General features: G+C 44.0%; 1 protein-coding gene across 1 annotated transcript; it reads left to right on the top strand.

Moving 5' to 3' along the window:
* Positions 1 to 9,195: 9,195 nt before the first annotated feature.
* Positions 9,196 to 16,116, top strand: ENSA (endosulfine alpha). The gene is made up of 4 exons (XM_032635211.1): positions 9,196 to 9,392; positions 11,055 to 11,180; positions 12,491 to 12,657; positions 15,405 to 16,116. Exons 1-4 carry the CDS (start codon positions 9,336 to 9,338, stop codon positions 15,418 to 15,420), a joined length of 366 nt encoding a protein of 121 aa, XP_032491102.1. The 5' UTR covers positions 9,196 to 9,335; the 3' UTR covers positions 15,421 to 16,116.
* Positions 16,117 to 16,926: the final 810 nt, after the last annotated feature.

Raw genomic sequence — 16,926 nt, 5'->3', positions numbered from 1 at the left:
GGAAACAGCTTCTCTGGTGGGCTTCAGTGGGTCTCTGTACACCCTGAAAATATGTACAATATTTTTGCATGTATGCATGTGTGTATACATGCACTTTGAGGAGAGAAGAAACACAGCTTGTGTTAGATTCTCAAAGATCAGATTTTCCATACTTTGGAAAACTGGTGGCTGTGTATACTAAAGCTAATCATAATCCAATCCTTCACACATACACACACACACACACACACACACACACACACACACGTTAAGAATGATTGCTTTATGGGAGCCCAGCAATCAAGAAGCTATTTGCGAGTTTCTCTTGTGGCACAGTGGTTGAGAGTCCGCCTGCCGATGCAGGGGACACGGGTTCGTGACCCGGTCCGGGAAGATCCCACATGCTGCGGAGTGGCTCGGCCCGTGAGCCATGGCCGCTGAGCCTGCGCGTCCGGATCCTGTGCTCTGCAACGGGAGAGGCCACAACAGTGAGAGGCCTGCAAAAAGAAAAAAAAGAAGCAGCTATTTGCTTGCTATTAGCAAACTGTTCTACGTTGGTTATGGTGCATTGACATAGACAGTCTGAATAGGCAGGTTTCCTGTGGTTAACAGAGAAGGATTAGCACCCTTGACCACTTAATTTTCCTTTTATTTTTAGCAGGTTAAAATCCTTTATTAAAATAGCTTCATAATGTTTTGATAACTACGTATTTTGAAAACTTTTTTTTTTTTTTTTTCGGTACTTGGGCCTCTTACTGTTGTGGCCTCTCCCATTGCGGATCACAGGCCCCGGACGCGCAGGCTCAGCAGCCATGGCTCACGGGCCCAGCCGCTCCGCGGCATGTGGGATCTTCCCGGACCGGGGCACGAACCCGTGTCCCCTGCGTCGGCAGGCGGACTCTCAACCACTGTGCCACCAGGGAAGACCCTGATAACTATTTTTATAACAGCTTTATTGATATAAAATGCACATACCATATAACATACCTACTTAAAGTGAATAATTTGATGGTTTTTTAGTATATTCACAGCATCATGCTATCACCACAATCAATTTTAGAACATGTCATCACCCTAGAAAAAAACACATACCCATTAGCAGTCATTCCCCATTTCCCTCAGTCCTAGGCAAACACTAATGTACTTTCTGTCTCTGCAGATTTGCCTATTCTGGACATTTCATATAAATGGAATCATACAATATGTGTCTTTTGTGACTGCTTCTTTCACTTAGCATAATGTTTTCAAGGTTCATCCATGTTGTAGTATGTATCAGTGCTTCATTTATTTTTATTGGCAAATAATATTACACTGTATAGAAATACCACATTTTTGGACTTCCCTGGTGGTCCAGTGGTTGAGACTCCATGCTTCCACTGCAGGGGCCATGGGTTCAATCCCTGGTCGGGGAAGTTCCACAGTCCGTATGATGCCTCCAAAACAAAAGTGCTCTCCTCACCAGTGTGTCAAAAAATAAATAAAGCAATGTGGATATTAAAAAAAAAAACTCTTAAAAAAAAGAAATACCACATTTTAAATGATGTCTTTAGAGAATATAATGTATCCAAAACAAAATCTATATTTCTTCTCCTAAACCTCCTACTTTCATATTTCCCCATATTAGTAAATGGTGCCATCATTCACCTAGCTGCTCAGGCCAAAAGCTTTGAAGTTATCCTGGATTCTCATAACAGCAAATTCTGTTGGTTGTACCTTCAAAACTCCACATCCAGCCATTTTCAACCTTCTCTGTAGCTACTACCTCCTAGTCCAAACCACTGTCATCTCTCCTAATTGGTGTCCTGCTGCTGCTTCCACTTCAATGCAGTGTACGGCAGAGGTGAGATATTTATGATAAGAGAGGCTTTTCTGTTCTCAGGGGGGAAATCATTTTTAAAACTTTGAAATGGGAAAAAACATTATTGGGTATTGTCTAGAGGAGTCTTTGGCATAATCGATCTATGGCTTTCATTGTCTTTGAACTACTTTACGATTTGTAAATTGAGAAAACTGATGGCAGTGCAAATGATTCTTATACATAGAGAGACAAATGAATTTTGGCCAGTGAGATACAGTTTCCACCCTGTGAAAAAGATAACTCCAAACATAATATTTTATGCCCTGTAGATATTGGCCAATTTTATATCTATTAGCAATTTCAGCATTCTTAATTGCCTATATATGTGTCTGTCTTCAGATTCTCTTTTGAACCAGTTTAACATCTTACTAGTTCCCTCATTTGTATGAGTTATGATTTTACTTTTTTGAAAATTATCTTTCACACTGTGTTATTCTGATCATTTAGCTACTTTTCTTAGGCTACACTTAAGGCCAGCCCTAAGAGTATACATTTCTAAAAGAGACAAGGAGAGGATTGAGCTTGGTTAATTCCCTGGTATTCTAAGTCTGGCCCATCAGAGACTGCTAATGGCATGTGTCTTAAACCCAGATATTTCTGCAGTTTTCTGGCCACGCTGTGCGGCATGTGGGATCTTAGTTCCCCAACCAGGGATCGACGAGGGATGGAACCCATGCCCCTGCATTGGAAGCACGGAGTCTTATTCAGTGGACCACCAGGGAAGTCCCCAGTTTCACTTTTTATATTCTTTTTATATTCCATTCTTCTGTAGAACCTTGCTTAAGCACTGATGAATTTTACAGTGTTATTCCAAGATATCTCATCTCTCATACTCTGAAAAGATTTAGGTCTTCCCCTGAAAAATTCAAACATAAACAAGAAAAAAGACCAACAGACTAGGAATAAACAAGAAGTTCAGGTCTTCTTCTCTCCTCACTTTCCCCCCTCCAATCTGCTCTTCTCCCTGTATTTGCTTTTTGGTAAATGGCACCACCATTTACTCAGGAATTTGGGATTCATCCTTAATTCTCCGTCACCTTCATTCCCTGCATCCAATATCATTTGTCTCTTCAGCTTCTCTTCATTCACACGGCCCTGCCTTTGATCAGGCCTTTCAAGTCTTGCCTGGATTACTGCAATCCTGGAGTCTCCCTCTCCATTTCAGTCCAATCTCCACATGGCTACTGTTGTCAAAAAACCTTGGCTCTCTGTGCACCGACGCTGAACAGAAATACGGAGATAGAGATTTTGAAGGATAAGGCTTTGAAGGCTTTATTCCTCTGCCATGTAAAGGGAAGACAGATCAGGCTAGCGCCTCAAGAACTGTGCCCCCCTCCCTGGGGAACTGAGAGAGGTTATATAGCCAGGGCTCATAGTCTATGGTAGGTGATAAGGCTCTAGTAATGAAGCTCTTGTATTCTTCTTCCTGAGTTAGTTCAAAACAGTCACAGCTGTCTCAGGCAAGCCCGGTAATTGGGTCCGTTTGTCTCTGGGTTATCCGCCTGCAACCTTCTTCCTGAAATGCAAATGCTACAAGGAGTGATTTGCTACAGGGGAGTGCAGGGTGTAATTCACATAGTGTTAAGGAGTGATAGGTTAGCTTCATGAAGTACAAATCTAGTTACAGACACTATAGATTAGTAACAGTTAAACTAAAACTAGGAGTGATTGACTCAGGCCAGTTTGTTTCTTCTCTAGCCTGTTCACTGTTCCCTTGTTTTCTTTTTTTTTTTAATTAATTAATTAATTAATCTGGCTGCATTGGGTCTTAGTTACGGCACACGGGCTCTTTGTTGTGGCACACAGGCTCCAGAGCAAGCAGGCTCAGTAGTTGCAGCACACGGGCTTAGTTGCTCCGCGGCATGTGGGATCTTAGTTCCCAGGCCAGGGATCGAACCCGCATCCCCTGCACTGGAAGGCAGATTCTCAACCACTGGACCACCAGGAAAGTCCCCTCTTGTTTTCTTTGTTTATCAGAAAAGTCTCATTTCTCTTCTTGCTGCAACACTACCAGTTATATCTTTCCAAATCCCAAGTCTAACAATACCATTTCCCTGCTTGAAATCAGAGGTTCCCCCTTTGGCTTCATGAAACCCCAACACTTTAGCATGACTTACAAGTCTCCCCAGGACCCCAGCAACCTGAACAGTGTCATGTCTTGCTGCTCCACAGGGGTTCCAAATCAGCCTTATTTGCAGTCTCTCCTTAGGGAGCTTTTTAAAAGTATAGATTTCCAGGCCCCAGCCCAGAGATGCTGATTCAACTGGGGTGAAAGAGGGCTGAGGAAATCTGTATTTTTATAAAGTTCTCTGGGAACTTCTAATCAACCGAGTCTGAGAACCAAGGATCCAGAACATGGAGTTTCTTATGGCTCTGTGTCTTTTCACATGAGGCTCCTTCTGCTTGAAAAGGTCTTCTCCACACTCCCTTTTTTTTTTACCTTGAGTATTCCTATACTTCCTTAAATGTCATCTCCTCCAAGAAACTGCTTTTAATAGTCTTTGCCGGTATAAACCGTCTTCATCTCTTATCTTCTTAGTCATCTGTGAACAGCTTGAAGGCAGGGACTGACCTTTATCTTTGCATCCATCCATGGTGCCTGAAATCGAGCAGGGACTTGCAGGGCCTTCTCAGGGACAGATCCCACTGTGTCCCTCACCTCTTGTTTATAGAAAAGCTTTAGCCTCCTAGGCCTTCCCCAAGTTCCAAAGAGCAAATTTAATCAAGAAAAGTGAGAAATGCAGAAACAAAGGAAATCAGTCAAGCAAGACAAAATAATAGTTTAGCCATAAAGTCAAGGACCTTTAGTTCCTCCTCAAGGGCTGTAGATAATATCCTGAGCCATATCCTTGAGTTCTTTTTCAGATGTTAAAATCCCCACCAGGCAGAGAAAGTTAACTGCATGCTGACCACCAGCACACAGACCCCAGACCAGTTGGAACCAGAAGGTTGATGACTGAGATTCACAAAACATCACCATGTTACCTCACCATCACCAATTAGAGAATTGTGTAGGAGCTGATCACACAACCTATGACCCTCTCCCTCACACTGGCATTAAAACTCTTCTCTGAAAGCCATGGGGGGTAGGGAGGTTTGGGTCCTTTGAACACTAACTACACATTCTCCTGTGTGGTGCACTGCAATAAACACTGTACTTTTCTTCATCACAACCCAGTGTCAGTATATAGGCTTTGCTGTGCATCCCAAGCACAGCAGACCCAAGTTTTGTTCGGTAACATGCCCAGCACAATACATAACACGTAATGAGTGCTCAATGAAATTTGTTGGATGAAAGAGGAGTCTTGCTGGGCTAGCAGGATCTCACTCCCTCTAGAAACTCTTGCTATAGATACTTTCTCCTCAGTCAGGGGTCAGTCACCCTCTAAACTTTTATAAGATAGAGTGGTCCTCTAAACTGTCTTCCTTTCCTCCTCCCTCCTGCTAATCTCCAATTTTCCTACTCATCCTCATAGTCCCAGTTTAGGTTCTCTAACATCTAAAACATTCCTTGACCAGCTCAGCCAGAAATGATCTTTGAAACACTTATAAATACAACTCATCTGGTAAGTGTCATACATTACCTAATATTATAGTTACTTCCACACAATGTGGTACCTTACATACTTAAATACACGTGTTGGTGACCTATAGCTCATTCCAACATATGGGTCGCAGACACCCTGTCCTAACCACCTTCCCTATCATGCTCTGGAACTTCAAATTTTGTGACTTCACATTTGCTTGATTGTATCAACAGTGACTACTATAGCCATATCTGGCACCAATTATAATTATTATAGGCTAGAGCTCACCATAACCTACAGTGTCTCCACCTTCCCAGATCCAAACTGAAATTTCCCTCTCACTGCAACTTCCTATTCATCTGCCTCGCAGTCATTCCCACCAAATCTGAGCTTCATCTGTCTCATAACCAGTTCTTCAACTCTTTTCTACTCCTCCCAGTTCATCAATCTCATTCTGTCTTTCCTAAAGAGCCTAGATGCCACAGTCAGCTATTTTAACAAACTGGCAAACCATTCTAGACTTCCTCATTGTCCTCCCTCCACTGTTCCTTCCTTACCAGTCCTTCGTCCTGGTTAATTAACTCAGGCTGTCTGTTTTCTCCATCCCAAGGCAGCCAGGAATTACTGACCAAAGTCACAAAGCCATGCTGATTAGGACTACTACACATTCACTCTTATCTAATCTCAGGTAGATCTTTCTTGCTGTTTTGCATCATTGCCATTTTCTATGGCACAGTTTCTACCCCGTTTTTCCTAGATCCTCTATCCCACCCATCATCCTTTTTATTCTCAAAAGATTAACCTCAGAAAAGCAAGTCCATTCAATATGACTTCTCTAAATGTTTAGCCACCTCAGAATCTCTGTGTACATTTCCCTTCCCATTCTTCCTTTTCAGTGGCCAAAGCCAACCTGTCTGCCTCTCTCTCTCCTGATCTAATGATCTCCTCTGAGACTTTAACTTTTTTTTAAATTGAAGTATAGTTGATTTACCATGTTGTGTTAGTTTCAGGTATACAGCAGAGTGATTCAGTTATGCGTGCGTGTGTGTGTGTGTGTGTGTGTGTGTGTGTGTATATATATATATATATATATATTCTTTTTCAGATCCTTTTCCCTTATAGGTTATTACAAACTATTGAGTATAGTTCCCTGTGCTATACAGTAGGTCCTTGTTGGTTATCTATTTTGTACCTAGTAGTGTGTATATGTTAGTCCCAAACTCCTAATTTACCCCTCCCCCCTCTTTCCTCTTAGGTAACTGTAAGTTTGTTTTCTATGAGACTTTAATTATTTATCTCCTCTTTAAAGTAGTTAATTATATTTTTAGTTTTTCTCTCAATTAGCCCTTCCCCTTTTCTAAAACTTGCTTAAATCTTTCCTACTCTCCAAAAAAAGAAAGTCCTCTGCTGCTTCCTCTTCTGTTCATTGTCCTCATTCCTTTCTTTGCTTTATTGTTAAATATTGCTACCACCTCTTCACTCTTTAACCACTTGCAATTAGCTTTTGCCCCCTTCAACTTTAACTTCTCTGTTACTTCTCTCTTCTTACCACTCTGATCATTTGTCTCTGTGTCCCTTGCCAACTTTTCCCCAGGTTTCTGTCTTGGGACTTCTTTTTTTTTTTCTACTTTTTCCTTTGTTGATCCCATCTAATTCCACAACTTTACTTATAATTATGTGAAGAAGTCCAAATTTCATTCATATTTGGCTACTACTTTTATTCCAAACTCCAGATCTATATTTCCTAGAATGCTAAAATTTCAGCTATGGAGATCTCAGAGGTCATTTAACCTAAATCTTCATTGCCTGGATATCTCCACCAAATGGCTCACTGGCTTTTAAAAAGTCAATGATTTCAGGGCTTCCCTGGTGGCGCAGTGGTTGAGAGTCCGCCTGCCGATGCAGGGGACGCGGGTTCGTGCCCCGGTCCGGGAAGATCCCACATGCCGCGGAGCGGCTGGGCCCGTGAGCCACAACTACCGAGCCTGCGCGTCTGGAGCCTGTGCTCCGCAACAAGAGAGGCCGCGATAGTGAGAGGCCCGCGCACCGCGATGAAGAGTGGCCCCCGCTCGCCACAACTAGAGGAAGCCCACGCACAGAAACGAAGACCCAACACAGCCATAAATAAAAATAAATTAATTAAAAAAAAAAAAAAGTCAATGATTTCAAAACTGAACACCTCATTTTCTGTCTGCTTCCAATTCCATTTCCAAATCGACTCCTCTTCTTGAATTTGTTTCTACAAATAGTCACCTTGAGGCACATGGTCTCCTCATTCCCTATATTCAGTCAGCTGCTAATCTAGTAGATTACATTGCCACAGACTCAATTAGGTTCACTCTGTTTTCCATTCTAAACTATCACGTTTCTAGTTTAAATCCTAATTATCTCCCACCCAGAGTATTGCAGTGGACTCCTGGCTAGACTGTCCACCCCCACTATCTTTCTGCTTGGAATTCTGAATGATTTTTATTCATTACCACTAGATTAATCTTCCTAATGAACAGTTCTTGATCTGCCACTCTCTGGCCTAAAACCCTTAAATGTCTCCCCTGGATAACTAAATTATTCACTAGTTCCTTATCCTGGCATTCAGAGTCCTCCATGTTCTGGACTCAGTTCTATTTTTCTAGCCTTCATGCTGACCCCATCACCTAGAATACCCTTCCTTCACCTTTACCTGGCAAACTCCTAAATTCTTTAAAGCTGATTTCAAATACCCACCTCCATCACAAAGTCTATTTTTGTGGGGGGGACCCTAAACTGAATATGAACCTTCATTTGAACCCCTATACCACTTTATTAATACTTTTACTTCAATGCTGACCAGATTTTGCCTTGTATGATAATTGTGTATTCTATGCTTCTCAAACTTTTCCATTAGAAGTGTACCTAATTATACAGGAAAATGAACAGCCCCAAGGCTATCTGTCACAACAGGCTGCCTGGAAAATTAAAATTTAATATGAATTTTTCAGTGTTATTAGTATTAGACGTTTTAATATAAAAATGTAGTGCTTTTTGACTAACACTCTAGGAAGACGTGTCTATTTAATCTTGAGGATTTAAGGTACACCTGGCACACTGTGAAAACCCTCCCCACAAGCCCACTAAACTTTACAAACCCACTAAACTTTCTATGGCAGTGACTGCCTTACTACATATGTGTCCCCTTTAAAACTAAAACAGTACCGTCTTCAAATAGACGCTCAAAAAATATTGTTGAACTGTGACTCAGGATACGTTAGCAAGTATTTACTAAATGTTTACCAGGTACCTAGACCTGTACTGTTTCAAAGAGCTCAAGTCTCCATGGGATGACTGTGAACAAGTAAAAAACTGTACATGAGTTAAATCATGAAACGTAAGCCATTTGTGTTCCGCAAGATGACTCAGTCTCTCCATTCCAGACCCCAAGTGACACATTGGAATAGTGTGTCTGACCTCTTAATTATTTTCTGGTGATTGATAATTTTCTGCTAACACTGCGTAAAGCTTAATCCTCTTCACCTGGAAATAAAAGGTTTCCATCATTTCGCTCTCCAATTTGAAGCTCAGCAAAGCCTCCTGGGCGCGGGGCGGTGGAGCCCAAGGAAGTCTGACCCCATCAAACGAGCAAAAATGCCAGAGCTACCAGCACCACCCCCTCACATCCCCCAAGGGCTTCCAATTGGTCCTTGCGGGTCACTCTCTTTCCAGGTTGGCCTTCCAGCTTGCCCGTCGCCTCCATAGAACCCACATTTAGCCAGCAACTATTGGTAGGTCGTTACGTCATTGCCCGATCTACCCCGCTCCCATTGGCTCCCATAGGAAGGGGCGGCCGCAACGTCACAGGCAAGAGCCGCCATTTTGACTGAGCAACCCTAGTGACAGGAGCCGAAGAAGCAGCGCAGGTTGTCCCGTTTCCCCTCCCCCTTCCCTTCTCCGGGTGACTTCCTGGGTCCCCTACACTCCACAGTTCCGGTCCCGCCATGTCCCAGAAACAAGAGGAGGAGAACCCTGCGGAGGAGACCGGCGAGGAGAAGCAGGTGAAATGGAGGGGGTGCGGTGGGCGAGCTGGGGGCGACCGTGATGGGGCGGGAGACGGTCTCCCACCAGTGCGGATTGGTCGCCATGGTCTCGGGCTCTGCAGGGGTTGGCCACTTCTTGCGTCATGCAGGGTGAGCTTCAGTACGGACTGCTGCTTTGGCGCTGGTTAGCTGGGTGGATTGTCAATCAATGCGTTTCTCTTCTTGATTGGCCAGTAGACCTACCGCTCAACTCATTGAAATTGTGCTATAATTGGCCGAGCCTGGGCGCGGGGCGGGTGTTTAGAAAGACTGGGTGAATGAAAGGGGTTGGTGGTCCCGGGATGAGATGTGTGTTACTGGTTAGTAGGGGTAAAATGACCGAACGACTAGGCTGGGGCTTGCATTCTAAATCTCCAGAAAGATACAAGTAGAGGTAACGACGTTTAAAAAGGACCAGCACTGGGGGAAGGGAGAAGAGTAATTATTATCATGGCTAGTTTAAGGCGGCAACTTTCTCAAAGAGACCTGTTTTGACCGCTGGAGATGGTCTATTGCCCACCTTCAAAGAGGACCTTACAAAATTGAAGAGGACTAGAGTTCCAAACAGAATAATGGAGGTTAAACCTAGAAAAGACGCCGACAGAGTCGTGACAAGAAAGACGCCACCATATTCCCCCCAGACTTCCAAGGTAGTGGGACTTAGTTAACCCGCAATTCTGTGATGAAAACACGCCACCCTCTTTGGGGGTTTGTATTTGACTTATAACATTTAGTACTGAATTCGGGTTCATGAAATACACCCGGTGTTATGTCTGTGCCAGGTTTTCAAGGGAAGGGAATGTAATTCCACTAAAAAGAGCCACAAATTGGCTTCATGTCCTTTTTTAAAAAGTCAGTAAAGAAAAGTGCAGCAGGGCCTACAAAAAGCAAGCAGGGAGTAACAGCAACAGTAAGAGCCCCCGCAAGCTAATTGAGCTCTTGGCATGTTCCCCAAACTTCCGTCACTAGGGAAGGTGTTGATTTTTTGGCAAAGCTGGTAGGTAAATACTAGTGAACCTACTGTACCTTAATTTTCTTGAGGTTAAAAAGTGTCATTTTAATCTCTGTTTACCTGTCACCTTCCTACTACAGTGTTTATGGAAGCAATGCTGTCCCATTACTAAGGTGGAGATGTCTGGAGATGGCTACATAGCTAGCCTCCTCCGTAGAGAGACTTATCTGCTGACTAGCTTAGACGGGAACATCTCAGTAGTTATCCCCCTTGATTTCCCATTTGACCTGTACTGTGTTTTAGGGACAGCTAGGAAACTTTCGTACTAATTTTGTATCACCAGAAGCCCTGTTAGCTCTTTTCTCTGTCTGTCCTAGCTTCTGTTCTGAGTGAGATATCGCTTGCTCTTTGAGTGAAGTATTGTGTTTAGGTTTAGGTATAGGTCACTCACAGGTCACTGGGGTGGTTCCCTGGGTTTTGTGTGAGAAGCAAGTTATCTTTTCTTCTCACAGTACAGTCATCTTGAGCTTTAGGGATCTGAACAAAGGTCTAGCTTTAAGAACAGAGTGGAAATAGCATGTTTACTAATGGGTAGACCTCCAGGAAAAGGTAATAGTATAAAAGTTATCAGGTATTAGAAGCAGTTGCTTCTTAGTGTTTAATTTTGTTGGCCCGTTTGTTTCCTCCAGGACACACAGGAGAAAGAAGGTATGCTCCCTGAGAGAGCCGAGGAGGCAAAGCTAAAGGCCAAATATCCAAGCCTAGGACAAAAGCCTGGAGGCTCCGACTTCCTCATGAAGAGACTCCAGAAAGGGGTACGGGGCACAATCTCTTACCCTCTTACTTCGGAGCCAGAGGGGGCCTTAGGGATGAGATCTGTGGAAGTTCTGCTGAACACCAATATGAAGGTTTTGTTGTGGGGCAGTAGTAGAGAAAAATTAGAAACTTGTAAAAAGCAAGGCAAATATTGTAAATCCCTGAAATGGTATCAGTTATCTTCTGATTTCCCACGTAGGATATTAAGGCTTAATGTAGGGGCATTTGGGTATGGGGTTGGGGGAGTGAGGGAAGGATGTTTGAGTCTGGAATGCTGACAGCCTCCAGACATTTGCCTGTTTGGATGGTGGGAGTTTTAGGATTGCACATTTAGGATTAGAGCTAAATTTTGGGGTGTGTCATTTCAGAAAAAGATCAGCCCATCTGTCCTACAGATTTCCTCAACTTGAAATGAATAGTAGATGTCTTTAGACCCTTGAAGTTAGCACCAACTACTACCTATGCTCCCTGAAGAGACTTATTTTTCCTGTCCAGAATGGTCCTTCTCCCAAGGCAAAGTCTTACCTTCATAGCCATCTAGCTCCTGATCAGGTTTCTCAGTCCTCAGAGGTACTGAAAGCCAACTGAGGGATTGTATGTCATTAACCTGGAGTGTGTTTCTCTATGTGGATGAAATGGAGAGGGAAGCAGATTCCTGTGGAGAATCCCGGTTACTGAGTCTTAGTCACAGATGATGATGTGATGCTGATTTGCAGTTTACCTTGCTGTGAGCAAGGCAGGCGTGGGCAGGCTGTCAGAGCCATGGAACGTGTGTGGGAATGCTTGCAGTCAGAGGAAAGTACATTCTCATGAACAAGCCCAGTTTCTATTCATAGTCTGAGAGAATATTTTTTAATTTTGAGGTTGTTAGCTTGAGGTTGATCTCCTGCTGATAGCCCCAGATCGACCCTTCTATGTATCTTATTCATTTCTGTTTCCCCAGCACCAAGCCCATTGGAGGCTAATAGGTCCTTATAAGCCTTAGTGAATAAAGTCAGTAATTTGGTTGAACCATCCTGTACCCATGGGGCTACAAAAGATGTGGGTACAGAGGATGTAGGAGCTATCTCTTAACTCCAAAAATAACACCCTAGTTGGGAAACTGCTTCCATACCTGAAAAAGTCAGAACACACTGGGGAGAAGACGTAAGTAAATGTAATTAATGCTAAGCTCTGTATGCATGAGACTAATCCAAAAGAGACTTGAAAGGTCTGAGCGTGGATGAAGGTTTATAGTGGATGTGAGTCTCCTTGTTTTTGAGGAAGACCAGAGCTCCTCACTCACCTAAACCTCCCTCTTATCTCTTAGCAAAAGTACTTTGACTCAGGAGACTACAACATGGCCAAAGCCAAGATGAAGAATAAGCAGCTGCCAAGTGCAGGACCAGACAAGAACCTGGTGACTGGTGACCACATCCCCACCCCACAGGATCTGCCCCAGAGAAAGTCCTCACTCGTCACCAGCAAGCTTGCGGGGTAACCGGGGCCCCCTTCTGCTCCCCTTCCTCACCCACTGGACTTTTGTATATCATAGGCAGGGATGGAGTGGGCACCTAGTTATATCTTCTCAGCTTGCTAGCCAGAAATGACTGTGATTCTCCTGGGGGCTGCTGAGAAAGTAATGTGGGCTGAAGAGAGGCTCTGAGTTCATTTCTTTGGATAAATTGAGATTTCCACACCCTCATGTAGCCCAGGTAGGGGCTCAGAAATAGGAGACTAGGATTGGATAATGCTGCAAACTCTTTTTCTTTTGTACAAAAAACTGGGGAGATGTGACTTCTCCTTTTGGAAGAGAATATCCCAAAATTGGTTAGGCTAGGCCTTGGGAATAATATGACAGGTTTAACATCTCAAGGCTAACCTGACATGGTTGGGAAAGATAGATTGAATGGGATCTGTTTTCTGTGCTTTAAATGTTTTGTCCCTTGGGCTGCTACTGCTTCATGTTTCCATTATGGCAGCTGTAGAGAAGCCTCAAAAGGAAAAACTGATTTGCTTGCCTAAAACTATAATGCCCACTTAACCTCCTTTACTCAGTCAGTGTCTTTTACAGTTTGCCCTGGTTCTTAAATAATGTAAAGATTGGAGGATATAATTCACATAAAATGGGCACCTTCTCTCTCTCTTCCAGCATGTTGCTTTTTGAAAGTATCGTGGGATAGTGGAAAGAACACTGGGTTAAGAGTCAAGGTATCTGGGTTCTAGTCCCACTCAGTCTAGGCAGAATTGACATGTAACCTTGGTCAAGGCATTTAACCTCTCTGGATTTCTATTTCCGCCTCTGTAAAACAGTTGAATATAGATAAGATTGATTCTGATTCTAAAATCCTGAAAAAAACTGCTGTTCATTGTAAAGCCAAAAGTGAGGAAGGCCCATAGGTGAGCCTACAGAGGGGAACTATTTGAAGACTACACGGGGAGAGAAGTTGAGGTTTGGGGGTTATAAATTCAGGCAAGAGGGCCTCATAAGTATCATAGTCTTGAGGGTCAAGAAAAAAAATTCTAGGAAGCTAGCCGTGAAAGCTCTTGCCTCTGCCCTCACCTGCTTTCCTACAATCTGGGCCCTTGCTGCTAAAAAGCTGCTCTGGCAGCCAAGCTGTGGGCCTGAAGAAACATGCTCAGTCATGCACATGTGGAGTCCCATATTTCAGATGTTATCAGCTGCCAGGTGTATTGTTAGGGAGACAAGAAGAAAAGGGATGAACTGAGCGAGCCTCCAGGGCTTAGTGCTACTGCAGGGCTGGAGCAGCAGGTTCTCAGGAGATGAATCACCTTGGAGGAAGCTGGGGAAGGTGGTTAGGGAGAAGGAGCAGGAGCACTGAGAAATCTCTGCCTTCCTAGAGCCCAGTAACCCAGCTCCTGTGCTCTGAGAAGTAGCAATGCTGATCGTGAACCAGGTGGGGGAAAGGGGCTGCAGGTGGCCAGCATCATCAGTCTAGTTATCACTGGCTTGGCCTGAATGTTACTGAATGCAGCCTGCTAGTCATCACAGAGAGAGCAGGGTGCGAACTAGCCGTTCAGGAGGGGAAGATTCTATAATCCTCTCTTGCCCTCTCAGCTCACCAGTTCTGATGTACCACACATCTGGCCTGATGAGGACGACTGATGAACTTGCTAATGCACGTCGGGGGCGGGGGTTAGGGTGTGTCTCTACTTCTTTCCTGACCAGCCATTCACTTTTCAGGCCATCATTCAGATTGGATAGGAAAAAGTTGGTGAGGAGGGAATGGAGAGAGCAGGATCCTGTGATTCCCTGGCCCCCAAACTCCTTGGCTGTCACTTGTAATTGTATATAATTTTTGTGTTTCTTGCTCCATTTCCTCATGCTGTCTTCCTTAGTCTAAAGTCCATGTGGGAAGGGGAAAATGCTGAACATCCTTGTATAGTTTCCTCAACTGTCCCAGACATGTTGTACATAGATATGTCATGTTATTATATATATAAATATATATATAATTTTGTACGTTTTCTTCACCTCCGATCTTCTCAAATTTTGTATTTTCTTTTCTGTCTGAGCTGCTTTCTCTGTCGGTCAGTATGACTTCTCAAGACTGAGGCGACAGTGAGTCTGGTTTTTAGGAAGGAATAGAAGAAATAGGGAAATCAGAAAAGCTGTTGGTCTCTCTCTCCACCTGGTCATCTTCAAGGCTAAGAAAACAAAGAAGCAAGCTACGTTCTGTATATGCCACCTGTTTCCACAGTGTGAAGTACATAGCTTCCATGGCAAAGAAGGGTCATTTCAAAATCCAAATCCAAATCGCTTTGATTAAACCTAGATTATTAAGTCCACTCAGAACAACATGTGTGCTGTCTGGCCCTGACCTCCGTGCAGTTACCACCTGATCACTGTGTGCCCCCAGTCCGTCTCCGCTGCTGCAAGTGGCTCTGGCCATGCCTCTGAAACCAAGCCTGCTCTGAGCCAGGCAGCTTACACCCCTGAAACCCTCCAGTTATTTTGATCTTGTCTAAAGAATTTGTTTTTGTTTTTGTTTTCATGGGTATCTCCAAAAAGACAGAGAACATTTTGTTTTGAAGACAGGAAAAGACTGAAATTCTCTTTTTTTTTTTTTTTAAACAACTCGCTGGATAGGATTGAGACATGTGCCAGGTAGCCCTAATGATTGTTAAGTGTGGAAGAGTGATGGGGTAGACTGGGGTGGAACTTCGGGTTCTTTCCCTTACTGCTTGACAGTGTTTTCTTTTTCTTCTGTGTTCGTCTGCAGTGGCCAAGTTGAATGATGCTGCCCGGGGCTCCGCCAGATCCTGAGACGCTGCCCCCCTGGGTCCTGTGCTGGCTCCTGCCCCTCCCTGCTTTTGCAGCCAGGGGTCAGGAGGTGGCTCGGGTGCGGGCTGGAGAGGCAGAAGCCCCTGCCCGTCGGTGTCCCAGCGCATGGAGCCCCTTGGGCTGAGCACCAAGACCTTGAACCTTTTTTGTTTTTCCTTTTTCTCCAAATAATTGTTGGGAGACATCTCGGTGAAATCCTGGGGTTGGGGTGGGGGGTTGGGAGGGTGGAGTGGGAGATTTGGGGGAATATGAATTAGGACTTGGAGTTGATAAAAACATTCTTGACTATCCTCCTTAACCATGTGGCTGGTGGGTGGGTGTGAGGAGGAGGAAGTAAAATGGACAAAAGATGAGAGGCTCTAATTCAGCTCTGTGGAAGAATGCCTTGTTTGCTTGGATGTGGCTGGGGACCTGGTGTCAGATAAAAGAAACTGACCATCTAAATATGAAAGATGCAGACAGCTCCTCTGGTTCTGCAGAGCAAGCTGAGAACTCAATTATTCATTAAAAAAAAAAAGTGCTGTCCTTGAAATAGATTTGCTGCGGGAAGAAGGGCAGTGAGCGTGGGAGAAGGGGGCCATGAGCGTGGGGAGCCCCACAGAGCCCAGGGGAATTTTTCAGTTTGAAATAAAAAACAAAAGAAGACCCACAAAAAAAACCCAACCCAGAAATACTCTGAAGCAGTTGGTGTGTTTTATTGGGGTTTGGGGAAAGGGAAGAAAACAATACTGAAGACACCATTCAAGGGGAGAAGCCAGTGTGGGGCCTAAGTTTCTAAGGAACAGGGGCCCTTCATGTGGGATGTGTCTGGGTTCCCCGTTTCCCTAATTTACGGAGAGGGAGCAGGGACGTTGGCATATAGACCAGGACTTTTCCTGACTCCTGTCCAAGCTACTGTTTCTGTAGCTAATGCAGAAGATGCAGCCACCTCAGGTTTTGACTCACAAAATAAGGGGTTTGCGGTATTTGATCTAAATGGTTTATTGACACCTAAAGCTCAGTACAGGCTAAGCAAAAAAGGAAGCCTGCTTTTCCTTTTCCCTTCCAGTCTTCCATTCCTTCACAAGCTCTCATGTCTGAAGGAGAAATGTGACCTCAAGTAATAAGCCAAAAGGAATTCAAGCCTTTCTGCTAGTGGCCAGCAGGGGGCAGAGTCACTTCTTTCCTCATGATGTCCTAACCATCACTGGAATCCTGCCACTGAAAAAAGTTTAAAACTACTTGTGAGTGTAATATACAAAAGAAATGTTACCCAAGGAGAAACAAACTCACTTGTCTCCTCTCACACCAATCTACCATGTGTGAAGATTGAAACTTGCCCATTTGCCCAAGTTTGATTAGGAGAATTTATCAAGGTATTTTCCCAAATGTGATTGGCTTCTCAAATGAGTGTGCATCAAGGAAGATAAACAGGGTCCAGGAGACATAGATATTCCAGAGAAATCTCTATCATATTGAGG

This window comes from Phocoena sinus, chromosome 1, assembly GCF_008692025.1.
Source record: "Phocoena sinus isolate mPhoSin1 chromosome 1, mPhoSin1.pri, whole genome shotgun sequence".
Classification (NCBI taxonomy): domain Eukaryota; kingdom Metazoa; phylum Chordata; class Mammalia; order Artiodactyla; family Phocoenidae; genus Phocoena; species Phocoena sinus.
The sequence above is the reverse complement of the archived record's forward strand: the minus strand, read 5'-3'. Positions and strand labels throughout refer to the sequence as shown.